This window comes from Protopterus annectens, chromosome 1.part0, assembly GCF_019279795.1.
Source record: "Protopterus annectens isolate FY-2018-M chromosome 1.part0, PAN1.0, whole genome shotgun sequence".
NCBI lineage: Eukaryota > Metazoa > Chordata > Ceratodontiformes > Protopteridae > Protopterus > Protopterus annectens.
Window position 1 is genome coordinate 167,061,209 of NC_056725.1, and position 27,919 is coordinate 167,089,127.

Here is a 27,919-nt window from a genome sequence, read left to right on the forward strand (position 1 = left end):
AGGCGAGATGGACTACATACATCTAACGTTATGAGTACATAACTAACTGATGTTATGTAGTCCTATCTCGCCTACATTCGTCACGTGTGGGACAGCATCCCTAGCACCTACATCCTGGGTGGCTCAATGGAAAATACTCCTGAGCACTATGGAGCCAAAAGATGACCTGCTCCTGGACACCACATCCAATTTGTAATGGGAAACAAACGTGTGAGGAGAAGCCCATGTTGCAACCGCACATATATCGTCCATCGATAACCTAGCCTGAAAGGCTGTGGAAGTGGAAACTGCTCTGGTAGAGTGTGCTCTGACTGGAAAAGGCAGGCTCTTTCCCCCTGCCTGATAAATAAAAGACTCAACCAGCTATCCACCTAGATATGGTGACCTTAGCGACCGCAGACCCCAAGCAATTCTCTGAGAACGAAACGAACAGCTGGTCTGACTTCCGCCAATCTTTAGTCCTGTGTAGATGAAAACGTAGTTGCCTATGAACAATCCAATAGATGAAACTGGTACTCTGCCTTATTGGAGAAGTTGAGGAAGAAGACCGGCAGCTCAATGGACTGATTAATATTAGATAAGGAAGCCACCTTGGGAAGAAAGGACAGATTTGGTCAGAGAGACTATCTTTATGGAATATCAAATATGGGGGCTTGACTGAAAGGGCCTGGAGTTCTGATACTCATCTGGCTGATGTAATAGCCATCAGAAAGGCAGATTTCCATGTAAGAAATTTTAAATCGCAGGAAGCCGTGGGCTCAAAGGGTGGGAGAGTGAGGGCCTGCAGAACAAAATTGAGGTCCCAGAGCATAACAGGTTGAGATACAGGGGGACGAAGGAGAAGAGTGCCTTTCATGAATGCTCTACACAGCCTGTGTGCCATTAAGCTAGGTTCATAAGCCACATGATAATTAGAAATAGCTGCCAGCTGAACTTTGTTGGTGGCTGAGGCAGACCCTTGGTAGAATAAATGAGACAAAAATTCCAAAACAGTCAATGGGAGCCGTGTAGGGGTCAATACCTTTTGACTGGGCCCATATCGAAAATCCTTTCCAATTGCTAGAGTAGACCTTCCTGGTGGACGGCTTATGAGAGGACAAAAGAATATGGACTACATCAGGAGAAAAATACCTGACTACGGATGGAAGTGGAGTAGCCAGGCGGTCATCCAGAGGGTCTCCAGGGAGGAGTGGAACTGTCCCGACATGCGTGTCAGCAAGTCTGGACGAGGGTCCAGAGTCCAAGGAGCATCCACGATGTAAGGTTGAAGGAAGGGGAACCATACTTGTCGAGGCCAGTGTGGCGAGATCAGAATCAATCTGCTTCCCAAGGATAGCGCTTTCTGGATCATCCTCGAGATAAGGGGGAACGGAGGGAAAGCATACAGCAGACCCGAGGGCCAATTGTGTGCAAGAGCGTCCCTTGGAGATCCCCCCCAGTGGGGGGATCAGCGAGAAGTAGTCACTGCATTTCGCATCGAGAGGGCTGGCAAACAGGTCGCAGCAAGGCTGACCCCATTTGCTGAATATACTGTCTGCCACCTGGCGGTTCAGGGACCACTCTTAAGGCATGAGGATCGCCCTGCTTAGTCTGTCTGCGATCACACTGGTTTTTCCCGGGATGTGCGTTGCTACCAAGGCCTGCTGGGAAGCTATCACCCAATTCCACACTCTCATGGCCTCCCTGCATAGTGGGTACGATCTGGTTCCTCCTTGTTTGTTGAGATACCACACTACTGACATGTTGTCTGAGTGTATCGCAATAGTCCCGAGAGACAGGACATCCTGAAGCGCCTGCAACGCTAGGAGCACTGCCCTCATCTCCAGGACATTTATGTGCAAGTCTATCTCATGCTCCTGCCACGTGCCTTGGACCATCCTGCCGAGACAATGCCCCCCCCCTATCCAGGAGGCATCCGTGGTAACTGTGGCTACCGGGTTGGGTGAAACAAAGGTTTTCCCTACATCTAAATTGTTGGTGCATAGCCACCAACTGAGGTCCTGCTTGCATTTGTCTGTGATTAAGACAGGATGGGATAGCAGTAGTCTTTGAAAGGACCCATTGGGCGAATAGGAGCCATTGTAGGATCCTCATATGTAACCTCACTAACGGGACCATCATGATGGTGGATGCCATTGTCCCCAGTAACTGGAGCACTAGTCCTGCCCTCACACGTGTCAGAGGCATCATCCGAACCTGTCGTAACCCTGTGATCCTCTCCATAGGTAGGAACGCTCTCAACCGAAGTGTCCAACTCTGCTCCTATAAATGAGATGCGCTGTGAGGGTAGCAAGGCAGATTTTTTCCAGTTTATTGTGATGCCTAACTGGCGACAAAGATCGATAACCGTATCTCTGTTTTGAAGTAGATGCTTGGTGGGGGCGGATAGGAGCCAGTCGTCCAGGTAAGGAAACACCTGGAATCCTTGACGTCTCAAGTGAGCCGTCACCACTGCCATGCACTTGGTGAACACCCTGGGGGCTGTGGTGTGACCAAAGGGCAGGGCTCGAAACTGGAAGTGCCTGGCTCCCAGCCGGAAGCGTAGATGACATCTGGATGCTCTGTCCATTTTGATGTGGTAATAAGCATCCTTCAGGTCGATGAAGCACATCCATACTTCCTTTCCCAATAACGGGATAATCAATTGTAGCATGACCATCCGGAATTTGGACATGTGTACATAATGATAGAGTCGGCTGAGATCCAAAATGGGTCTCGGGTCCCCCATTCTTTTCGGCACCAAAAAGAATTTAGAGTAAGTCCCTAATCCGACCTGGTCTGGGGGGACTGGTTGGATGACTCCTTTTTCTAGCAGCTGAGAAACCTCTGTTGCTTCCTGACCCCTTTGACTGGGTGGAACGTCTGGGATCCTTTTGACGGGGAGAGGACTAGAGTAAAATGAGATGGTGTAAGCTCCGGCGATTATCCCTAATACCCATCTATCCTGGGTGATGCTGACCCAGGCTTCCGGATACTGGGAAATTCAACCCGACTGGCTCCGGAGAGGCACAGCCAAGCACACCCTCAGAAATGAGTGTATGGGGAACCGTGGAAGGAATCACGGTCCCCCGAATTGCGGGGGCCCCCTCTGCCTCTGGGGTGACTTCTCCCCGAATATGACCGCCCTCCCCTGCCTCGGGGGGGGGGGGGTCTCACCCTGTGTGGTAGGAAAGGACCTTTGAGATTTTTTGAACCACATCTTTCCCCCTCGCTGAGCCTTGGGATAAGGCCTCAACGGGAGGGAAAAACGGACTCCCACGGCAGACCAGGTCTTTCCCTCTTGCTCGCACCTGGTGAGTGTGTCTGACTTTGGTCCCGAACGAGGAGGAACCATCGAAGGGGGCATCAGTAAAGGAAGACTTACAGGCCTCAGCAAAATGACACAGGCGTAGCCAGGCTTGCCTCCTGAGGGCCACCCCTGAACTAGCTGCCCTACTAGCTCCCTCGGCTGCATACGAAATCAGTCGCATGGACGAGTTAGCAATGGAGTTGAGGGTAGAGAGTGAGCGTTGATAGTCTGAGCCACCGCCTCAGGTACGTTCCCAGTTAGAGCATCTCCTAACTCCTTAAGGAGATCTCTCTTGAGCCGTGTGAAATGAGACAAATAATTCGGCGACCGCAAGGTAAAGGTCGCTGAAGACAGTGTACGCTTCCTGTACCGATCCATAATCCTAGACTCCTTGTTAGGGGGATGGACCGAAGAGGAAGACTCAGCAACTTCCTTCTGTGTGGCCAGCCGCCAACACCATAGCATCAACCGGGACTCCCTTTGTCAAAAATCCTTTCCCTTGGGGGGCAGACAAAAATTTGTTGGGGCGTCGAGGAACAGGTTCCACGGAGGAGTCTCCCACACCCTCCAACAAATAAGGTCCAGGATCTCGAAGGGTGGAGACACCCAGGAGGCAGAGAGCTGAGTACCAAAGGCCTTAAGGAATACTGACGACTCCTCTGAGGGGGTTTTGGAAGGCCAGTCTCCTCTGTTTCAAGATCTCCAGGATATCAGAGAACAAAACATCCTCAGATTCCTTGAGGTCAGTATCGGAAGTGAGAGACTCGTCCTGGGAGTCTATGTGCTTCCTCTTGCAAGATTTCTTTCTGGGGGGTTCCTCAGGCACAGACTCTGAGGGCCCCTCAGAAAGAAGGGGACCACTCATGGGGGTATCCTTAAGCCCCTGCGCTCTGCTATCCAAGGATAGGTGGATATCAGAAGCTCTTGCCGGTGTCGTAGGGGATGGAAAAACCGAACCGAGAGAAGTAGCTGATCTAGCCAGCGCGCTCCGCATAGCCTCAAAGGCGGGACCTCCCAAATCGGAGGACCGACCACCTTCCAAGGCCATGACCAGGACCGGAGTCCCCGCAGCAGAGGCACCAAGGGGGAGGCTCAGAACCAACGGGTGTTCAGAGACATCCCCCTCAGGCCCGACCGAGGAGACCAGTCTCTCGAACCCGGTGGACAGAGCCGATGCTGGCACCGATAAACAAGGATGCGCTCGGAGGAGAAATAGCAGGTACAACCAACAGCGCTGGCTCCGGAGCCGACTGGGTCGGAGCAGAGAAAAGTTTAGCCAACACTGGCGACTGTAGGAGTCTCTGCACCACCCTATCTACATCCAAATCGGAAAGCCTGGAGGATTTGAAGGAAATGGATGGACAACCAGACCTATCAGGAGAAGCTTGCCTCAAACTTGGCGACCGGCTCCGAATCGGTTCCAAAATTATCGGAGCAGACGCAGACTCAGTCGACACAGCTACCTCCTGCGGCCCCAAAGTCGGTGGAGCCGAGGAAGCAGATTTGACAATTGTAATTTTACAAGGTGGCTCCGAAACAATAGATGGAGCTGGAGACCTCTTCTTGGACTTGGAGGATTTAGACTTCGACTGGGAGCCGAACCTAAATCCTCCTCAAAAGACGGTTTAAGCAGTCCCTTTAGGATCAATTTGTTTTTCCTCTCTTGGAGCACCCGAGGACTAAAGGAGTGGCAGAAACTGCACGACTCCTGAAGGTGGATGGCTCCAAGACAGTAAACACAGAGTGTCTGTCTGCGATTGACATTATATAGGCACACAGCATACTTTTTAAAGCCCGAGGGCTTATGCTCTTTTTGTTCTTTAGACATATCCAGCCAACAATTTGTAGCAGCCGCTACTGACAAAGGGCGGGAAACCGCTGAGACAGAAACCAGTGAACATGAAAACACAATCAAGGCACAGGGGAGAACCTCTAAATTAAACGGTTCTCAACTTAAGATAAGAAAGACAACCGAACACACGGGGAGGACTAGGTCCTCTAACTTAAACGGGCCTAGCCCGAGGGTGTAAGGGATACCACACACAAACACACTCGCAACCTACAAAAGGTAATGCAGCAACAACACTAAGAACAACTCTCACTGAATACACACAATTAGCCAAAAAAAAAAAAAATAGCGAAAATTCTTCACAAGAAAGTTTTTTTTGCGCAATACTTAGCCACAGCCAAGTCGAGACCACGTCCGAGCTCTACAAGCGGCAAACGAGATCTGGGAATGTGGAGCAGTGTATTGTGGGATACCATCTTAGTCCAGCCAATCAAAGACTTTCAAGCTAGTAAATAGGCCGAGTCGGAGCCGACATTCGGCTCCGAACCCACAAGTGAAGAATGTAGGAGAGATAGGACTACATAACATTCATGGTTTCTAGATCTTGAGAATGTTGACACCATAGGCTTTTTAGATACCATTGTAGTTTCCTCATATGCAATCTTTGCATATAGAATTAGAAGGATGCAGGAGGCCATGAACCCCAAGGCTTGTAGTATTTGCCTCGCAGATAGAGTTTTTGTTCTCTGGTGTGAGGAAAGCCATCTGGGAAGTTGTATTCAAGCTTGCTCCCAGGAATATAATTTTTGACAGGGTACCAGGTGTGATTTCCTTTCATTCATGGTGTACCCCAGACAAGTTAGCAGCCTTTGTACAAATGCCAGATGATTCAAAAGTATGTCCTGGCTTTCTGTCTGAAATAGAAAATTGTCCACGTATGGGTATATTTGAATATTTCTTTGCCTGCAAAATGCAATGACTGGAGCTAGGCACTTTGTGAATAACCTGGGAGCAGTAGACAAGCCAAAGGGCAGTGCAGAGAAATGATAGTGCATGTAGCCTGCTTTGACGCGTAGGCATCTTCTGCAAAATTCCCTGATTGTGATTTGCAGGTATGCTTCCTTGAAATGTAGTGTTGCCAACCAGGTGTTTTTGCCTAGCATAGGGAGCAACTGGTGAAGAGTCAGCATCTTGAATTTTGGAATCACCAAAAAGGTGTTTAGAGTAGACAGGTCCAGGACAGGACATCATGAACTGTCCTTTCTGGGTACCAGAAAAAGTCTTGAGTAGAAACCTTGTTCCTTTTCCTCTTCTGGGTATCAGCTGAATAGCCCCCATGCTTAAGAGAGAAAGTACTTGCTTTTGGGCCTCTACCCACTGATTTGGGCGTAGATCTGGCCATCCGCTTGGTGTTGGTAATGTGTGGAAGTGAAATCTGTATCCCTGGGACAATATTTAAAATCCATTTGTCCTGGGTAATGAGCTCCCAGTTCTTTGCATGAAGAGCAATCTTCCCCCCCCCAAAGAGGCAGTCAGTTGAGAAGTGCTTGGAAGTTTTGAAAATAAGTCATTGAGACAGTTTACCATAGGGGAAGTTTTATTACTCCCTGACTTAGATGTGGAGGCTCCCCAATGCTTAGTCATGTGCGTCCCCTGGGACTGAAGCCTGGGAGCTCTGCTGGATCTGGGTTTGGAATGAAGGTCTGGAAGAGGCAGGAAAGAACCAGTTCTTGGAAGGCCAACGCCTACTAAACCTTGGGGGTTGTACTTGTAAAAAATCTAACAGTTTGCATAGATTTAGCTTTTTCCATCTTTTTAAGAACAACTTCTGCCTTGTTGCCAAACAAGCGGTCCTGGTTTAAGGGAGCATCCAATAAATTTTCTTTAACATGATCTGGCAAGGATTGCTCCTTAAGCCAAGCATGCCTTCTAAGTACAGACCCAGTTACAGCAGCCCTGCAAGATGCCTCTATGAATCAAAACCACATTGCAAAGTATGTTTTCCAACTTATTCAGCTGAATGCAGTAAATCCAGTAAATCCTTATTTTCAGCACAATCAGGAATCAACATCATTTTCTGTTTAAGCAATCCAATAATATGCTGCTGAAACTAACATATGAAACAAAGTTGCAGAAGTGTATACCTTCTTACCCCATCTATCCAGCACACTGGAGTCTCTTTATCAGAGGGGGTAGGATTTTGGCAGTAGTAGCTTTAATGCCCTTGGGTCCCTGTGAAATGGTCTCAGGATCCGCAGTAGGCTTGTGAGAGTCAGGGGCCCTGTAATATCTATCAGGTTTTCTGGGAGTAGGAGGTAGAGTCAGGGGCCAAGCTAGACTCCGAAAAGGCATCAACAATGTCAAGTACAGGAGGTATGGCTGAAGGCCTGTGCTGGGGCAGTAAGAAATCCCTAAGCCACTTTTTAGAATCAGAGAAATCCTGGCTTTCCCAACGAACATGCTCCCCAAGAGTACGCAAGGTTTCACCAAAAGAGAAATCCTCTGGGGGAGAAGCAGAGGGAATAGAGTCCTCAGCATCAGAATCCTCATAGGTAGACAAGGGTGAATCCTGGTCAGAGGAAACAGAAAATTCAGAATCCTGGTCAGAAGTATCATAAGCAAACTCAGTCCTAGGTCTCAGACGGGGAAGGCTGGCTTCCCCTGATTAAAGTAATAAGGTATTCAGCCATTCTTATTTGTTTTTTAGGCAGAGGCCTGATCATGTGGGTCTGGGCGTCTGTTTCCTAGGCATGGTTAGAATCTTAGGCCTTGAAGATGGCGGCATCTGTTTAATATGCAAGTCAGTAGGCCTGAATACACCCTCAAAAGCCGGTGCCTGCACAGCGGCTCCAGACCCATCCAAGATAGACATAGTACAGTTTTGTACCTACCATAAATGTAGATGTCCGAGAGGAATGCATCTGCAGTCCTAACAAATGGGTTGTCCTGCCTCAGGCAGCCCTTCGGTCGGCCGGATTCCAAAGTCTGGGTCTGGCCTCGGCTGATGTCGCACTTCACCCGACGTCACTGCTACTGTCGATTGGGTATAAAGGCATCAGCCAACGCCATTTTCCTCAGTGTTTCTTGCCCCAGATGCCAGGTGCCCTCTAGGAAGGCTAAATTTGGATAAATGCAAATGATTCCAAATAGTAGAGAGCAAACAACAAATAAACATGTATGTACATATATACAAACAAATACACCATAATAGATTCCCCCAGCTAGCTACAAGATGGGCAAATACCCTAGGAGTACCACAGAGGGAAGGAGGCGGGTAATCCTGACTGCAGATGCATTCCTCTCGGACATCTACATTTATGGTAGGTACAAAACTGTACTATGTCCTTCAAGGATGCATCTGCAGTCCTAACAAATGGGTAGAATACCACAGCCAAACTGGGGGAGGAGGCACTAAGAAGATTATGGTGTAGTTAAGATCCCTTGCAAAACAGCAGTGGAAAAACCTGCTCGGGATCTGGAGTATAAAGGCAGATTATAATGCTTGGCAAATGTATGCACGGAGCTCCAAGTAGCAGCCTCTAAAATGTCTTTGGTAGCCACTCCTCGTAAGAAAGCTGTAGTAGTGGCTGTAGCCCTTGTGGAGTGAGGTCTGATGTTTTCTGGAGTTGTCTTCCCATGAAAGGAGTAACAAAATCTAATGCAATTTCCTATCCATTTTGAGATTGTCTGTTTTGAAATTGCTTTTCCTTCCATTCCTGCTGCATATGCTACCAGAAGCTGGTCAGTTTTTCTATTGCTCTTGGTTCTGTCCAGGTAGTAGCGCAATTGTCTGTGTACATCCAAGGTGTGCAGCAGTCTTTCCCCCCTGTTCTGTGGATTGGGGAAGAATGTTGTTAGGTGGATAGCTTGGTTCAATGATACCCTGGAGACCACCTTTGGCATAAAAGTAGGGTTAGTTCTCAAGGACACTATCCTGATGGAAGATAAGGAAGGGCTGTACTGCCATTAATGCCTGTAATTCAGAAACCCTTCTTGCTGAAGTGATTGCAAGCAGGAAAGCAGTTTTCCAAGATAAGAACTGTAATTCTGCTGTTGCTGCTGGTTCAAAAGGGGGAAGTGTTAACTTTTCCAGCACAAAGTTCAGGTCCCATGTAGGCAAAGGTGGCTTCCTTGGAGGCTTTACATTTTTAATTCCTCTCAAACTGCCTAAGTAGAGGATGAGAGAAGACTGGAGGATCCATGTTGTATTCTGCTAAAACTGCTGATGCATGAACCTTGGAGGAGTAAGACAGGCCATTGTGGAAAAGTTCTGCTAAATATTCCAGGATGTTAGCTATGTTTGCCACTGATACATTTTCTCCTTTTGCTGCACTCCAAATGAGGTATCTTTTCCATTTTGCTGAGTAAGTCTTCCTTGTGGAGGGTCTGCGAGCCTCCAGGATAATGTCTTTAACCCTCTGAGATAGTTCTGGGTTATTTTGTTTCATGTAAGATTCCAAGCAGCTAGCTGCAGTGTTTTCAAGTTTGGATGCAGGATCTTGAAGTTGTTCTGTGTCCGAGACATACTTCTCAGAAGCGGGTACCAATGCTGCCTCGGCCAGTCTGGAGCTATCAGTATGATCCTTGGGTGCTCTTCTTTGATCTTCAGTAGCACTTTGTGCATCAAAGGTAGAGGTGGGAATGCATATGCTGTTAGGTTTTCCCAACTGAAGGATAGGGAGTCCACCTTCCAAGCAAGTGGGTGGTATGTCCTTGTGCAGAATTTTCTCAATTGGTGGTTGTGTGGGGATGCGAACAGGTCTATTTCTGGTAGCCCCCATTTCTTTGTAATGGTTCTGAAGATGTCCGGATGCAGCATCCATTCGTGGGCATCCGTGGTAGTTCTGCTTAATGTGTCTGCTAATATATTTTCTTTTCCTGGCACGAATAAGGCCTGTAGCTGAATGTTGAGGTTCAGGGCCACATTCCACAGGTCCATTGCCATCCGGCATAGAGGATATGAATGTGTGCCTCCCTGCTTGTTGATATACCACATAACTGTGGTGTTGTCAGTCCTTATCAGCAAATGACCCTGTTGAAGAAACGGTCTGAATGTCTGAATTGCCTGTTTCACTGCCAGCATCTCTTTTTGATTTATGTGTAGGTTGAGCTGGTCTTGTGTCCATAGGCCTTGTATGCACTTGTCTGCCATGTGTGCCCCCCAGCCGAGGTCCGAGGCGTCCGTGGTGATAGTCTGGCTTGGGTGAGGGCTGTGGAAAGGCAGTCCTTTGTTCAACTGACAGGCCTGAGCCCACGAATTCCTGTTTCAGGCATGGAATTATTGGGATTTGGGTTTCTAGGTTGTGCTTGTGCTGAGACCATAAATTCCTTAGGTACCATTGCAACTTCCTCATATGCAGTCTGGCATGTGGGATCAATATTATGCAGGATGCCATGTAACCCAGGGCTTGCAGGATTTTCCTTGCTGTAAGCTGGTTCTGCGTTGTTAAAGCCTTGAAGTAGAGTGGTAGTCGCTTTTGCTTTTCTGCTGTGAGAAATGCCATTTGATTTGATGTGTCCAGTTCTGCACCCAAGAATGTGATCCTTTGGGATGGTACCAGCCTTGACTTTTGTATGTTGACTGTGTATCCCAAGGCCTGCAGTAGGTGAATAACCTTTTCCAAATCTTTTGTTAATTTGATCTTGTCCGCTTGTAGCAGGCAGTCGTCCAGGTATGGATAAATTTGAATTCCCTGAAGCCTGCAATGAGCAATTACTGATGCCAGGCATTTCGTGAATACTCTGGGCGCAGTAGATAAGCCAAAGGGCAATGCTGAGAATTGATAATGCTCTGATCCTGCAAGAAATCTGAGGTATCTTCTGCAATCTGGTCGAATAGGGACGTGCAGGTATGCCTCCTTGAGATCTAGAGTCACCAGCCAAGCCTCCTTGCCCAGCATGGGAAGAAGGTGCTGTAGGGTCAGTTTTTTGAATTTTGGAACAATGAGATGTGTTGAGAGCGGACAGGTCGAGAATAGGCCTCCATTGATTTTCTTTTCTTGGCACCAGGAAAAGTCTGGAATAAAATCCTTGCCCTTGTTCCATAGCCGGTACCTTTTCTATGGCTCTCATCCTTAGTAAGTGTTTGATTTGTCCTAGAGCGTTTGTCTTTTGGTTTGGTGGTAGGTTTGGCATTCCTCTCTTCCTTGGTAGAGTATGGAAGTGAAACCTGTAACCTTTGTCTATTGTCTGTAAAATCCATTTGTCTCCTGTAATGTAATGCCAGTTTACTGAAAATAAGGCTAGCTTTCCTCCTAAGGGTGCTTCCAGTTGTTCCCTGGTAGGCGGTATCAGAGCCAAGTCACTGTGACTGTCCTGTGGAAGTGGTAGTAGCCGGATCTGCGGGAGTACTTCTCTGGTTGTTAGGCTTCCACTGACGTCCCCTGTTGGAAACCTCTGGATTGACCTCTGCCTCTTGAGTGCCTATTTCTGCCTCTCTGTGCTCTGGTGTCTGGAAAGGACCAATTCTTCGAAGGCCAATTTCTACTAAACCTAGGAGGCTGGACCTGGAAGAAGTCCTTGACTGTTTGGACAGATTTTGCTTTTTCCTCCACCTTCTTTAATACTTGCTGTGCAGGGGAACCAAACAAACTGTGCTTCTCCATGGGAGCATCTAGGAGCTTTGACTTTACATGGTCTGGTAAGGATTGCTCTTTTAACCATGCATGCCTTCTGATCACTGTACCAGTCATAGCTGATCTAAAGGAAGCCTCCAGTGCATCATAGCCGCATTTCAAGGAATGATTACTGACCTGCTGAGTGTTATGTACCAAATCCTGCAGGGACTTACGGTCTATAGGTTCAGGAGAGGATAGTTTATTTAACTGATCTAACAAAAATTCCTGATACTGAATCATGTGGAATTGACAGTTTAAAGCCCTAGCCGAAAGAGTAGCAGAAGTATAAACTTTTTTACCCCATCTCTCTAATGCTCTAGATTCTCTTTCAGAGGGGAGGGGGTTTTTGGCAGTTGCTACAGCTTTGGGGCCCTGAGAAATAGTTTCTGGATCTGCAATAGGAGCCTTATACAGGTGATAATGTGTGCCCGGGACCCTGTAGTATCTGTCGGGCTTAGCAGGGGCCGGAGGAAGAGAGTCAGGGGCAGTACAAGCATCATTGAATGCATCATCCACAACTGTTAGTACTGGAGGAATGGCTAAAGGCCTATGCTGTGGCAAATGCAAAAAGGTCCTGAGCCGTTTCCTAGAATCTGAGAAATCCTGGCCCTGCCATTGAAATTGTTCCCTCATAGCATGCAAGGTTTCCCCAAAAGAAAATTCCTCAGGAGGAGAGGCAGAAGGAATGGAGTCTTCTGCGTCAGAATCCTCATATGGAGAATAAGGGCCTTCTGGAGGATTTGAATTGTCTGAATCATCTGAAGAATAATCTTTAGAAACTGGTTCAGGGGGCTCTGCTGTAGGCCTCTTCTCTGGAGGGGGTTGAGAGGCCCTGTCAGGGTGAGGTTGGGATCCCCTGATCAAAGAAATGAGATCCTCTGCCAGGCTAAGCATTTGGGAACTAGAGCTAGGCCTGTGTGTGGGGGTTTTAGAAGGCAAGGCCTTAGAAGATTTAGCTGCTTTAGCCCTAGAGAAAGCCTTGATAGACATGGATGCAGGGGGCCTAGCAGCTCCACGTGCAGGAGTGGATACGTCTAAAGGAATAGTATCTGATAAATCCTGGGCGCCTGCTACAGCAGGAGAAATTTCAGTAGCAGATTCAGCCATGCTGTGTGAGGCCTCGACTGCAGGAGGAATGCTTTCAGCCGAAGGAAGAACCGAGGACTCCGTGGTTTCGGCTGAAACCGCGGACCGCGAGTGTCGGTCCTTTTCCTTACGCTTTTTAGCTAATTGTGAAGTCGGAGTCTCCGACGGCATTTTGCAAGCAAAAGCGGGACCAAAAAACTCCTCTGCAAACTCCGACAGACGTCTAAGTGTTCGTCGGTTGAAGGAAGCACAGGCTAGACAAGCTGCTACGTCGTTGTCTGGGCCTAAGCAAGGAAGGCAGTAAGAGTGGAAATCCTTATGAGGTATTTGTTTCCCACAAGTTAAACAATTATTTACTTTTTCTGACATCGGCTGAGGCAAGAAAGAGTCCCCAACGGGGTACTTAGCTTTTTAGAAGTCTTCGGTAGTAGAAATCTCTGGATCTGACCGACTGGCACTTGCGAACAGCTTCTGCTTCGGGCACCGCGCGGCAAGAAAGACTGGGGAAAATGGCGTCGGCTGATGCCTTTATACCCAATCGACAGTAGCAGTGACGTCGGGTGAAGTGCGACATCAGCAGAGGCCAGACCCAGACTTTGGAATCCGGCCGACCGAAGGGCTGCCTGAGGCAGGACAACCCATTTGTTAGGACTGCAGATGCATCCTTGAAGGACATCCGCAGGTTCCACAGTTGAAGCATCCTGCGGTAAACCAGACTCCAAATGAGTCTCAGTAGAGGCCTGTGAATCTGAAGCAGCGGGTGTCAGGGGCTGCAAAAGCACCTCACTGAGTACCGGCGAACTGGCGACTAGCTTAAGAGAAGCATTGTTGGCAGTTTTGTACCTATACAGCCTGTCTCTGTCTATCTTTGCGTTTTTTTTGGAATGTCAGTAGTTGGGTGGCTTACCCAAGACATATCTGTATAACTGAATAGAGCACCAAAATACTTAGAAGCGAAAATGTACCGACGACGGAATAGTTTGTGGTTTAAATAAGGCACAAAACTGACAGCGAGGTACGTCATTGGTCAGGGCATAGGCAAGGAATACAGTACGAATGAAAATCTTTGAGGTATTTGCTTTCCACAAGAAATACAGTTAGACTTTTACTGACATCGGTTTAGAGCAAGAAAAAGTTTCCCCAACAGGGTACTTGGCTTTAGTTGAAGACTTTGGTTCTGAATCTCGAAAACAAAAACTTCAGGAGTCGGCAGACCGGCACTTGCGAACTGCTTCTGCTTCAGGCACCGCACGGCAAGAAAGTGATGTAATGGCATTGGCTGCATGCTTTATACCCCTGACTACCTGATGTCATGGAAGATGAGATAGCAACCGACGCAGGACCCAAAACTTTGATAATCAGGCCGACTGAGGGTTACTGCAAGCAGATAAATGAAATGTAATGACTGCAACAGTGAAACACGAAGAACATCAGCAGAGAAAAAGCCTAGGAAATAAGTTAAGTGCCTTAACATTCTTTTGCCCCTTTATCACCATCTCCTTACCTATTTTTCCACATGCCCTGCTGAATTTCTCAATTTCTTCTCCCCTGTGAAAAAAAATGCTTTCAGAAATTGAGGGAATCAGCAGCTCCTACAATCTGCTGCTTGTGCTGTTTCTGCTTAAAGCGACTCCTTTCACATCTCCCTGATACTGTCTTGTGCATCAACATTAGATACCTCTTTCCTGGTCTCAAGTGAGAAGAGCTTCTGTATCATTTGATCTCATTTTTCCTTTCATCTCATGGATCTTCCTGGTAGCTTTCTTCTGGATTCCTTCCAGCAGCCAGAAGCCCTCTTCCTTACATGACCTTCAGAGTTCCACACTCAAGGCGTGGTCAAGGCCCTGCATAGTGGCAAGTATTGCCTCTCTGCATCTGCTGTTGCCACTGCACTCTTATTTTGCTACACATGGTCTAATCCAGGTGTACCCAACATCTCTAGCTCCTTTTTTTGCTTTGTTGCTCTCCAACCCAACTCCTCCACAAGGTTAAAATATCACTCCAGGATTGTTGCAACTTCACTGCATTTGCTTGCTCTGAAATCAGCCACCTTGCTAATCACTTCTACAACCTTTTGAAATCCTTCAGTAGACTCTCACTCCTATCCTCCCCACTGCTGCAACCGTTTCATCAGCAAATTTCATTCTGTTCTCAGTTTTCTTTTATGCAGGAAGACACTGAAGAGTTTTGAACACAGGACAACCCCCTGTGGTACTTATTTCCAACTGCTCAATTCCTGATAGCCCCCCTTCTCAAACCAACCCCCGAGTCTTACACTTCAGTCCTGCAGCTATCCATTTCCTCATTCATTGTTTTTATCGCCAACTCTTCCATTCCAGTTTTCCTGTTAGCCAGTAAAAGGCCTTGCAAAAGTCCATGACTATTATATCTATTAGTATTCTCCTGTAACCAAGCCTGAAGAATAGATCAGGGTTGCCCATCTAGCATTATATTGATGTTGAGAGCTATCCTGAAGAAATGCCACCGACCACCTTCTGAGAATTCTCCAGTCATACATTCACTACTAAATTCAGAAGTCTAAAACATACAATGTTTGAAATGTCGTCCTTCCATTCTCATTGTTCAGCGACACAAAACGTCTATCCTTAGCCGTGCAATTAGCCTCAGCTAATCAAAACATTGCTAGAATTCCCATACTAATCACCTGATGGAGACAACTGCACTTTTCAACCTCGAAATTGAATGTGCTACTTTTTTTTAAATCTAGGTTGTTTTTGTTTGCCAATTGACATTTTCTCCTGCCATAAAGTACAGTTTTGTACCTACCATAAATGTAGATATCCGATAGATATGCAACTGCAGTCATAACATATGGGTTGTCCTGCCTCAGGCAGCCCTCGGTCGGCCGGATTCCAAAGTCTGGGTCCGACGTCGGCTGATGTCGCATTTCTCTCCGACGTCAGAGCGGCTGGAGTATATAAGCATCAGCCGACGCAATCTTCTTCAGTGTTTCTTGCCCCAGATGCCAGGTGCCCTCCAAGGAAGGCTGTAATCAAATTGGAAGATTAAACAGGTTTCCAGACAAATAAATAAGCAATAAACAGATACACCATAACAGATATCCCCAGCTAAGGGTAACAGGGATAGGAGTGGACCCAAGGCATTGAGGGGAAGGAGGGAGGGAAAACCCAACTGCAGCTGCATATCTATCGGACATCTACATTTATGGTAGGTACAAAACTGTACTATGTCCTTCAAGAATGCAACTGCAGTCATAACATATGGGTTGAATACCATAGCTTAGCTGGGGGAGGAGGAATGCTCTAAGAAAAGGATGGTGTAGCTATCAATCCCTGCAGGACTGCCGAAGCAAAGCCTGCTCTGGATCTGGAATATAAAGGGAGGTTGTAGTGTTTGGAGAATGTATGCACGGAGCTCCATGTAGCAGCTTCTAGAATGTCTTTTGTAGGCACCCCTCTTAAGAATGCTGTAGAGGTGGCTGTAGCTCTGGTGGAGTGTGGTCTGACATTGGCTGGTACACTCTTTCCATGGAAGGAATAACAGAATCTGATGCAATGTCCAATCCATTTTGAAATGGTCTGTTTGGAAATTGCTTTTCCTTGTACTCCAGGGGCGTAAGCTACAAAAAGCTGATCAGACTTCCTACTGGTCTTGGTTCTGTCCAGGTAGTAGCGAAGTTGTCTGTGAATGTCCAAGGTATGCAACAGTCTTTCCCCTTTGTTCTCAGGATTGGGGAAGAAAGTAGGCAGGTGAATTGCTTGATTTAAAGAAACCCTAGATACACTTTTGGCAGAAAAGTAGGGTTGGTTTGTAAGGAGACCCTGTCTCTGTGAAAGGTTATGAACAGTGGTATTGCCATTAGGGCCTGTAGTTCCGAAACCCTTCTTGCTGAGGTAATTGCCAACAGGAAAGCTGTCTTCCATGAGAGAAATTGTAAGTCCACAGAAGCTGCTGAAAGGGGGGGTAGAGTCAGTTTTTCTAGGACAAAGTTGAGGTCCCAAGTTGGTACTGGAGCCTTTCTTGGTGGATTTATATTCTTGATTCCCATAAGGAATTGCCTTAACAAAGGATGTGAAAACACAGGTGGATCAGCGTTGTATCTAGCTGAAATAGCTGAAGCATGTATTTTTATGGAAGAATATGAGAGTCCATTCTGTAGCATATCTGCCAAATATTCCAGAATGAGTGGGATGTTCAATAATGATGCATCATGACCCTTGCTGGTATTCCAAATGCTGAATCTCTTCCATTTTGCTGAGTAAACCTTTCTGGTGGATGGTCTTCGGGCTTCTGTTAGTATCCTCTGAGCATCCTTGGAGAGAGATAGATTGAGGTTATTCATGGGATCTCCCAGGCTGTTAGCTGCAACGTCTGAATGTTGGGATGTACTGTCTTGAAGTTGTGTTGAGTCAGAAGTTGGGGCCATTGAGAAAGGGCCCACTTTTTGTTGTGACAAATGCTCCGTAGTAGTGGGTACCAGTGTTGTCTTGGCCAGTCTGGAGCTATTAGGATCCCCTTGGGTTTCTCTACTTTGATCTTTAGTAATACTATGGTCATCAGTGGCAGAGGTGGGAATGCATAGATTTTTAGGAAGTTCCATTTGAATGAGAGAGCATCTATTTTCCATGCTGGTGGATGATATGTCCTTGAACAGAACCTTTGTAGATGATGATTGAGGTGGGAAGCAAATAGGTCTACTTCTGGCCTGCCCCATGTCGAGGTGAGTCGTATGAAGATTTCTGGATGTAACCTCCACTCGTGGGGGTCTAGGAAATTCCTGCTTAGGCTGTCCGCCAGCACATTGTCTTTGCCTGGAACAAACTGGGATTGCAACTGTATGTTTAGGCTCAGTGATTTTTCCCAAAGATTCATTGTCAGTCTGCAAAGGGGGTAGGAATGGGTGCCCCCCTGCTTGTTTATGTACCACATCACAGTGGTGTTGTCTGTCCGTATTAGCAGGTGGCCTTGCTGCAGTTGTTGTCGAAAGGCCTCGATGGCATGCATTACTGCCAGCATTTCTTTTTGGTTGATATGCAGATGTGTTTCCTTTGGAGACCATTGTCCTTGAATACATCTGCCCTCCATGTGCTCCCCCCATCCAAGGTCTGAGGCGTCTGTGGTCATGGTCTGTGTTATCTGAGGTTTTTTGAAAGACAATACCTGTGTTTGCCTGGCTTACCGAGGCCCACCATAGAAATTCCTTTTGTAGGCATGGAATGAGCGGTATGGTTGTCTCTAGATTGTTGCTGTGTTGAGACCATAAGCTTTTTAGGTACCATTGAAGCTTTCTCATGTGTAGTCTTGCTAATGGAACCAGGAGAATGCAGGATGCCATGCAACCCAGGGCCTGCAGGAATCTCCTTGCAGTAATCTGGGTGAGCTTTGCCAAACCTTTGAAATAATGAGTTAACTTCCTTTGCTTGTCTTCTGTCAGGTAAGCCATTTGAGAGGCTGTGTCTAGTTTGGCTCCTAAGAAGGTTATTTGCTGGGATGGCTGAAGTCTTGACTTTTGGAAGTTGACTGTGTATCCCAGAGCCTGTAGTAATTGTATGACATAATTCAAGTTTTTTGTCAGAATCAGTTTGTCGTCCGCTTGTATGAGACAGTCGTCCAGGTACGGGTAAATTTGAATCCCCTGGAGCCTGCAATGAGCAATTACTGAAGCCAGGCATTTCGTGAATACTCTGGGCGCAGTAGATAAGCCAAATGGCAATGCTAAGAATTGATAATGCTCTGGCCCTGCAAGAAATCTGAGGTATCTTCTGCAGCTGTGTCTGATAGGGACATGCAGGTATGCCTCCTTGAGGTCCAGAATAATCAGCCAAGACCCCTTGCCCAGCATGGGAAGGAGTCAGCATTTTGAACTTTGGTATGATGAGAAAAGTGTTTAATGCGGAGAAATCCAGTATTGGCCTCCATTGAGTTTTTTTTCTTGGAACAAGGAACAGTCTTGAATAAAATCCCTGGCCTTGTCCTTGTTGTGGAACATTTTCTATTGCTTTGATCTGAGCAAGCAGAGAAATTTGCTTGATAGCCTCTGCCCTCTGGCCTTGTGGTAGGTTTGGCATGCCTTGTTTTCATGGCAAGGTATGAAAGTGGAACTTGTAACCTTGGTCTATAATGTCCAAAATCCATTTGTCCTTTGTCAATCTGTGCCAATTGTCTGAAAACAGAGATAATTTTCCGCCCAAAAGAGCTTCTGTTTGCTCCTTGGTCAGCGGAAGTAGAGGAAAGTCATTGAGATTGTCCCTGTGGGGCAGGAGAAACCCCTGTGTCACTTCTTTGGTTTGCTGGTTGCCATTGTCGTCCCCTGTAGGAACCTCTGTATTGTCCTCTTCCTCGGCCACGCCTGTTTTTGCCCTTTGAAATCTTTCAGGATTAGGAAAGGACCAGTTTTTAGAAGGCCAATTCCTGCTGAATCTGGGTGGCTGAACCTGGAGGAAATCTTTGACTGTCTGAACTGACTTGGCTTTTTCCTCAATGGATTTTAACACATCTTTAGCATTAGCACCAAAAAGCTTGTTCTTTTCCAAGGGTGCATCAAGAAGTTTTGCCTTAACATGATCTGGTAGAGGTTGTTCTTTTAACCATGCATGACAGCCCCTGTCATAGCTGCCCTACATGAAGCTTCCAATGCATCATATCCACACTGAAGGAAGTGATTGCTAACTTGCTGAGAATTATGTACAGCCTCCTGCAAAGACTTCCTATCTAAAGGTTCAGGAGAGGCCAATGTTTTCTGTAAATCATCTAACAGGTAATCCTGATATTGAAACATATGAAAGAGACAATTGAGAGCTCTCATAGATAAAGTAGTGGAGGTGTAAAAACCTTCTTCCCCCATCTCTCTAATGACCTGGCTTCCCTGTTGGAAGGCAAAGGATTTTTGGAGGTGGTAGCTGAAACCCCTTTTGGTCCCTGTGAAATTGTTTCTAAATCAACAGCATGGGCCCTAAAGAAATGAGAATGTGTTTCTGGGACCCTATAGTATCTGTCAGGCTTGGCAGGAGCAGGAGGAAGGGTATATCAGGGGTAACACTGGAGTCAGAGTAAAGATCATCCAAAACCATCAAGCACAGGAGTTATAGCTAAGGACCTGTGTTGTGGCTTTTTAAGGAAGGTTCGAAGGCGCTTTCTGGAATCAGAATATTCCTGGCCTTGCCACTTAAAATGTTCCCTCATGGAATGCAGAACTTCCCCAAAAGAAATATCCTCAGGAGGGGAGGCCGAGGGGATGGAGTCCTCTGCATCTGAGTCCTCATAGGTCTGGAAGGGCTCTTCCTGGCTATCGGAGTGAACAGAGTCCTCAGAATCTTCATCTGAATGGAGAGGGTCAGAGGGTTCAACCCTGGGCCTCTTATCAGGAGGAGGCTGAGATCCTCTCTCAGGATGGGCCTGGGAACCTCTGATCATGGAAATTAAGTCTGCGGCCATAGTCATGATTTGTGTTTCAGGAGAAGGCTGAGGTAAGGCTTTAGCAGTAAGGTGCTTGGTCTTGCTGGCTGCTTTAGCACGTGTGTAGGCCTTGATAGACATGGACATGGGAGGCCTAGCAGCTCCACGTGCAGGAGTGACCTTATCCACAGCAATGGTCTCGGGCATTTCCTCGGTTTCAGTATCCGGAGGAAAATCAATAACTGGTGTCGGTGTGGTCTCCGGTATCGGAGGTATCGGTAATGCAGTGTCTTCGGTTCGGAGCGGTGAAATAACCGCCTCAGAGGGAACCGGGGCACTCGTGGTTGGTTTTGGCATGGTGTCGGTGGACGACGCGGGCCAAGGATGTCGGTCCCGGTCTTTTCGTTTCTTAGGAGTCTGCGTTGTCGGTAGTTCCGACGGCATTGTATAATCGAATTTTTCGCCGAAAAAGTCTTCAGCGAACTCCGCCCGGCGCCCGAGAGTGCGCTTATTGAAGCGAGCACAGGCGGCACAGGCCGAGACGTCGTGGTCTGGGCCAAGGCAAGGAAGGTAGTAAGAGTGGAAATCCTTATGAGGTATTTGTTTACCACAAGACAAACAATTATTTACTTTTTCAGTAATTTCTGACATCGGCTGAGGCAAGAAAAGGTCCCCAGTGGGGTACTTAGCTTTTTTGATGACTTCGGATTCGAATAATACAGGAGCTGACCGACCGGCACTTGCGAACTGCTTCTGCTTCGGGCACCGCGCGGCAAGAAAGACTGAAGAAGATGGCGTTGGCTGATACTTATATACTCCAGCCGCTCTGACGTCGGAGAGAAATGCGACATCAGCCGACGTCGGACCCAGACTTTGGAATCCGGCCGACCGAGGGCTGCCTGAGGCAGGACAACCCATATGTTATGACTGCAGCTGCATTCTTGAAGGACATCTGCACTTGTATTTACATTAAAATATTTTAGATATTGTAATTTTGTGCATCTTTTCACCTCAGACCTCTGCTAAGCAGTGGCTTGCACACCTGACCAACAAATGCAAAATAAAATACATATGTTCCCATGACTTTCTCTGCCATTTCAGACTCTCATCCCCCCCCCCCCAAAAAAAAAAACATGGGTACTACAATTTATTAGCTCATCCATCCTTCTTCAAAGAGAATATACTTAAAGCACTCTGTACCATACACAGCTGGACAGTGATGCTAACTGTATCTTTGAATTATTACGGATTTATAACCAGGTCTACACTTTACTTTGAAGAATACATCTTTTTCTATGCTGGGTACTGTGTGTGCATGCATCTACAAATTTTAAATGGCAATAAATATCACAGCCCTACTCCTCTATGCTAAGTACCAGACAGTTACTGTAGAATTTATCTTTATTGCTCATAAGCCATGGTCAAAGCACATAGCTATAAAAAAAAAAAAATACTTTTTTTTTAAATGCATACCTTGTCACCAGCGAGAATTCTGAAGGAAGCAATAACTTGATCTGCAGTATCTGTATCTGTAGTCTCCCTGGACATGAAGTCAATGAATGCCTGGAAAGTCACCATTCCTGTGTTGTTAGGATCAACAATCGCCATTATCCGTGCAAATTCTGCTTCACCCTGATAAAAATTTGGAAAATTTATTAGCAAATAAATTCTAGTCTAGAAAACCACAACAGTGGAGTTAAAACTATTCAATTTCTGAAATGCTTACTCATATAAAAAACAAAATTGCTTCTAGCTAATTTTAACTTGATACTCGTGTGCATGTAATTACACACCAATACATAAAATACATTTAGAACAGCAGGTTCATCCTCAAAAAGCAAGACAATGGCCATCAGTGAAGGGCAGCCTGGCACCTAAAATGAGCCTATGCAACTAAACCTTTTTCCCATAATACTCTGACAAAAGACCTTTCCTTCAGATCTTTGGTAGGTCACACAAAATATGCAACACAAGACCTTTAGTCCAACTCAGCAGGAGGAGAGGGAATATGCATCACTATGCTACCAAGGACAGACATGCTTTACCCAAATCTATCACTATGGCAAGTACATTAATTACCTGAAAAAAGGAGGAGGTCCATCCTCAGCAAGAGGACTGACTTGCAAACTCGTCTTCCTAGGTGATCGCTTTCAAAAAGACCATACCTCCTGACTACTCTAGCTCCAAAAGACCTGGACCTAGAGAGCATGTCTAGCTCAGTGCGTTTTGCACATGTACTCAATGAAGTTCAAGTTGCTGCTGCACAAATCATCCAAGGCTGTGATAAAAGGCTTGAGAGGTAGTCACTACTCTCAGAATGTGCTCCAGGATTGGAAAGCACGATCTTAACACACTTTTTAAAACAGAATTTGATGCTTGCCAATTTGCAGGAAAGTTTGTCCCAAATACCAACTGGTACAAACACCATGGACTGAAACTGAACACCAAAATATGCACTATTGCATCCTTCGGAAAGTCACTGACCCTGGAAAGCTGCCAGACTGATAACCCACCCCTTAGGAGATGACACAGTTTGGGATTTGTGATCTTATGTGGACAGTGACCTAATTTTCGACAAACATGTGTCCACTGTCATAATGAAGTCCTGCTATATTACACAGGTTATAACCAGAGGGTTGTGCCTAGATTTAGGAATGTCAGTCTCTGCCCTTGGCTTTCTGTATGAACCTTGGAATTAGAAGAAATGGGAAAGCAAACAGTAACCCTGAGGGCATTTTCCTGCATGACAGCATCCCTGGGACAATTCCCCACAGTAGGCAAGAGCATGTGTAAAAGCGAGAGCAACAGACTGTGATTGGAGCAGTTAAGGAAAATCTGTTGCATTTAGCATTGGTTCAGGGACCAAAAAGGTAGCAGCAAAGCTAGTCTTGGACAATTTTTATGCTACTGAGGGGCCACTATGAATTATTAGAATGCAATGACTGAGCCCATTACAAGAAACTTCTCACAGGAAAAGCGGTTTGCAATTGGACAGTATCTTGTCAACACATCCATTCCCAAACCCAGACTGGCTTCAATACTGCCAGTATGGATACCTATAATACCTATAACACCTCAGGAGTATCAGACTTCTCAACTCCAGAGCATGTAAAAACTGACGGACTGTGCTACATCACCTAGGAATTTAACTGTAACAGTACTTCTATACTAGTGTGCAAGCACCTCTGGTTAAAGTCACAAGAAGGTACAAAGATTAAATGGATTTGCCCATAGTTAGGTCTGTAGTGTGTAACCATATGAGAAGAGCTCTACAAGCTGTGGAACTAATGACAGGAAAATGCACAGGATCTGAAACTTGGGTACATTGAAAAATTCTCAAACAAAGGTTACAGTGTGATTCAACACTGCCAATAGGCCCACAGACCTAAGGCAACAGCTGTGATGGTTTGGAAATTAAGAAATCTGCTCAATGGCCACTTAAAAGAACAAAGCCTGTGAATAAACTGGCCTTTTATTGCACTTCTACAGCCAGCAGCCTAGGAATGCAAGCAGTTGAGAAGACCTCAAAGAGACTTTGTAAAACTTGCTTCTAAAGACTGAAAAAATGAAATCAAAATCTCCCAAGGAAGATAAATGAACTTAATTAGGGAACAGCAAAGAGCCACTTTGCTAGATAGGAAATAACTTCACGCGCTGCAAACTCTTTCACCGCAACAGAAATGCCAGTCCAGGGAATTAGGTGAGACCAAATAGAAGAGACCTGAACGGGTACTCGCTCTCCAACCAAAGTGCAGATGCCGCCAGGATCCTTGTCAGCCTGTGTGGATACAGGTATCTTGAAGGCCAAAAAGCACATTGAATCTTCTTCTGATGGAACAAAGAGTGGAAATCAGCAAGACTTCTTTTGGAATGAACTGGTTTAGGCCACTCGAGCTGAGAACAGGCATGATGCCCTTCATTATCCTGTGTACCACAAAAAAATTAACACTACCCTTTCTAGTCAGGTGGGACATCTTGGATGGCTTTTTCCAGATAGTGTAATACCCTCTTCATAGTACAGATTTTTGATGAGGGTGACATTGGGCAAAGATAGTGTGGGGCTGGGGAGATGTGTGAAATGGGACTGAACAACCAGGAAATTACTCTATTTACTTGTCCTATACGATGACCAGTCAGGGAGATGGTGGGAAGCAGGGCCCAACTGCCTCCATTGTGGGACAGTTGGCTAAGGGCTCTGGTGTGAAACTCCTACCCCCCCCCCCCCCGGGACGATCACAGTTCCACTGCTGCAGATTACATCTATATGTGTGATTGACTGCTCTCAAAGTTACAATCTGGTTCCTCGTAGACATTTTGGTTCTGATACTATTGACCATTCATAAACGACACCTGCATTCCAGAGGTGGGACATACTGGGTCAGAAATCTGAAAAGCACTAGTTAAAGGTCTTCCACTGTCCATGTTTTCCAAAACAGGTTAAAGTGGAACTGTCAACAGAATTTAATAAGGTAGCTTAAGTATCATTTGCAAAATCAGTTAACATAACCAAGTATGGCAGCACATGTCTATGCAGCACCTACAGGTCTAGCCAAGCGCTCTGCAGGGACAAACCAGTCATACACAGGTTCATGATAAGAGATCTAGTCACCAGCTGTGAATAAAATTTCCCACAGCTATCAAATAACTTGTCCAGAGATTGCTACATTTTACCTGAAAGCTCCCTGCAAAACCTTTGGAGGAACATGTTACAGTTCTCAAAAAGTTAGAGAAATGTAAGCCTGCTTACTGAACTTATCCAAAGCCCTGGATTCCTGGGTAGGACTCTAGGGCAGAGTGGCATCTGACTAGCAAGCTGGATAAACAAGAGGCTGGAGGACTCTGCTCAGTCTCCTCAGCAAAGGAGCCACAACTGATTGGTTAGACAATCTGAATGTTTCAGACTGGCTGAACCACCCAAAATGACTGAGGCCTCAAAAGCTGCTAGTGTCTTTTCTGAGGAGACGGTGGTGGGTTTGCGGCAACTTAGTCACACGTGATAAAATCTTCCCAAATTTGAGGTTATTTTGGGGAGGGGGAATCTGCCCCCTTTTTGTGATCTATAGCTATTAATGGGGATTTTAGAGAGTCCATGCACTTTATACTGTGTCTGGAGTTTCCTACTAAACTTGTGATGTAACTGGTTCAAGACGAGGAAACATGGCAATGTCCAGATGTTGCTTGGGGACTCTGCACTATGCCCAGCAAATTACTGTCTTGCTACCCAAGAGGAAAGTACAGTTAAATGTAGCTGTTTGAGTGTATTCACTGTTGCAGTCATTACATTTGGGTTACATGCTTGCAGGTAGCACTCAGTTGGCCTGATTAACAAAGTCTTGGGTCCTGCGTCGGTTGCTGTCCCTTCTTCCATGACGTCAGGGGTATAAAACAAGCAGCCGACGCCATTATATCAGTTTTTCTTGCCCTAGATGTCAGGTGCCACTCAAATAGGGGGCTGGTGGGTAACCCGGACTGCAACAGTGAATACACTCAAACATCTACATTTATGGAAAGTGTACACAACTGTACTATGTTCGTGTTTCACTGTTGCAGTCATTACATTTGGGTAGAATCCCAAAGCTATGGTCGGGAGGATGGAATTATACAGCATTAGGAGCAGCTATAAGGCCCTGCAGGACAGCAGTGGCAAAGCCTGCTCTGGATTTAGAGAACAGAGGTAAATAGCAATGCTTGCTGAACGTATGAACTGAGCTCCAGGTAACCGCTTCTAGAATGTCTCCGGTAGGAACCCCTCTGAGAAAGGCTGCAGAAGTAGATGCAGCCCTGGTGGAATGGAATCTGATCCCCTTACAATGGCTTATCCATTTTGAAATAGTCTGCTTTGAAATAGCCTTTCCCTCTGCCCCTGCAGCAAATGCCACCAATAGTTGCTCAGATTTTCTTAGAGATTTTGTCCTGTTCAAGTAGAATCTTAGTTGTCTGTGTACATCCAATGAATGCAGAATCCGCTCCCCCTTGTTTTGTGGATTTGGGAAAAAAGTTGGCAGATGAATGGTCTGATTAAGAGCCACACTAGATACCACTTTAGGGATAAAGGATGGACTGGCCCTGAGCGCTACCCTGTCTGGGTAGAAAATAATAAAAGGCTCCACTGCCATGAGAGCCTGTAGTTCGGAAATCCTTCTAGCTGAAGTGATTGCTAAAAGAAAAGTTGTCTTCCTAGAGAGAAATGTTATGTCTGCAGTAGCAGCTGGCTCAAAAGGAGGTAGGGTGAGCTTTTCCAGCACAAAATTAAGGTCCCATGCAGGAGTTGGTGTTCTCCTGGGAGGCCTTAAATGTTTGGCCCCTCTGAGATATTGCTTTAGCAGTGGATGAGGAAAGAGGAGATGCTCTGTGTTGTAATGAGCCGAGATGGCAGAGGCATGGATTTTTATTGAAGAAAAAGATAGGCCCTTGTCAAGCATCTCAGTTAAGTATTGTAAAAAACTGAGGGATATTGGGCTTTGTTGTGTCTATTCCCTGCGCTTGGTTCCAAGCACAGAATCTCTTCCATTTGTCAGCAGAAGATTTTCTAGTACTAGGCCTTCTGGCTTCCAAAATGACATCACAGATTTACTGAGAGATGTGGTTTGAATAATTAGTTGATTAGCCATGCTGCAAGATTCAGAGTTTGGATCAGAGTGTGCAGAACTTGATAGTTCTGCTGAGACAGTAGATGAGGTGTTTAGAGGCAAGTACCACGGAGGAAGATGTGACATATTCCTTACAAGCGGGTACCAGTTCTGGCGAGGCCAGTCTGGAGCAAGTAGGATCATTTTATTTTTTTCCTGTCAGACTTAGTAAGACCTTGGAGAGTAGAGAGAGGGGGAAAGACAGACTGATATAGTTTTTCCAGCTGAAGGATAGAGCATCCACTTTCCATGCTTTTTTGTGACGAGTTCTTGTGCAGAATTTGTCCAACTGATAGATCTATTTGCCTCTCCCCAAAACTATGTCTGGGATCCCCCATTTCTATGTTAACATGCTGAAGATTTGCGGATCCAGTTTCCATTTGTGCGGGTCCATAAGATTTCTGCTTAGGTTGTCTGCCACAGTATTTTGCTTTCCTGGCAGGAATTGAGCTTGAAGATGTATTCGGTAAGTCAAGGCTGTGTTCCACAAGGCCATGGCTAGTCTGCAGAGGGGATAGGAATGTGTACCCCCCTGCTTGTTTATGTACCACATAACGGTGGTGTTGTCCGTCTTTATCAGTAATTGTCCTGGATTAAGCAAGTCCTTGAAGGCCGTCAGAGCATTCTGAACAGCTAGCATTTCTTTCTGGTTGATATGCAGATGCATTTGGTTTGGGCTCCATTTGCCCTGAATGCATCTCCCTGCCAGGTGACCCCCCCCCCAAGCATAGTCTGATGAGTCTGTAGTTAGGGTTTGGGTGGCAGGGGGTAGAGTGAATGACAGTCCCTTGTTTTGGTGACATGTCTCTCTGCCCACCAAAGAAACTCCTGTTGTAGGCAGGGAATGAGAGGAATCATTGTTTCCAGGCTGTGACAATGTTGACTTCAAACTTTTTAGGTACCATTGAAGTTTCCGCATATGGAATTAGTAGAATGCAGGAAGCCATGAACCCCAAAGCCTGCACAATGTCTTGCAGATAACTGGGTTGTTGTTGCCATTTGTTTGAAATATGTTGTCAATTGCCTTTGTCTGGCGTGAGGGTAAGCCATCTGGGCAGTTGTATTCAAGCTTGCACCCAGCAATGTAATTATTTGAGAGGGTACCAGTTGTGATTTCTTTTCGTTTATGGTG

The 27,919-nt window shown here is 46.2% G+C and overlaps 1 protein-coding gene across 2 annotated transcripts in view; it reads right to left on the reverse strand.

Moving 5' to 3' along the window:
• Nucleotides 1-27,919, reverse strand: part of LOC122788278 (alpha-actinin-4) — a 1,502,973-nt gene that overhangs the window by 25,112 nt on the left and 1,449,942 nt on the right. For both annotated transcript variants that reach the window (XM_044055436.1, XM_044055378.1), the window contains exon 20: nt 21,632-21,790. In XM_044055436.1, coding sequence (XP_043911371.1) covers nt 21,632-21,790 — 159 coding nt within the window. The remainder of the gene's footprint in view (nt 1-21,631; nt 21,791-27,919) is intronic.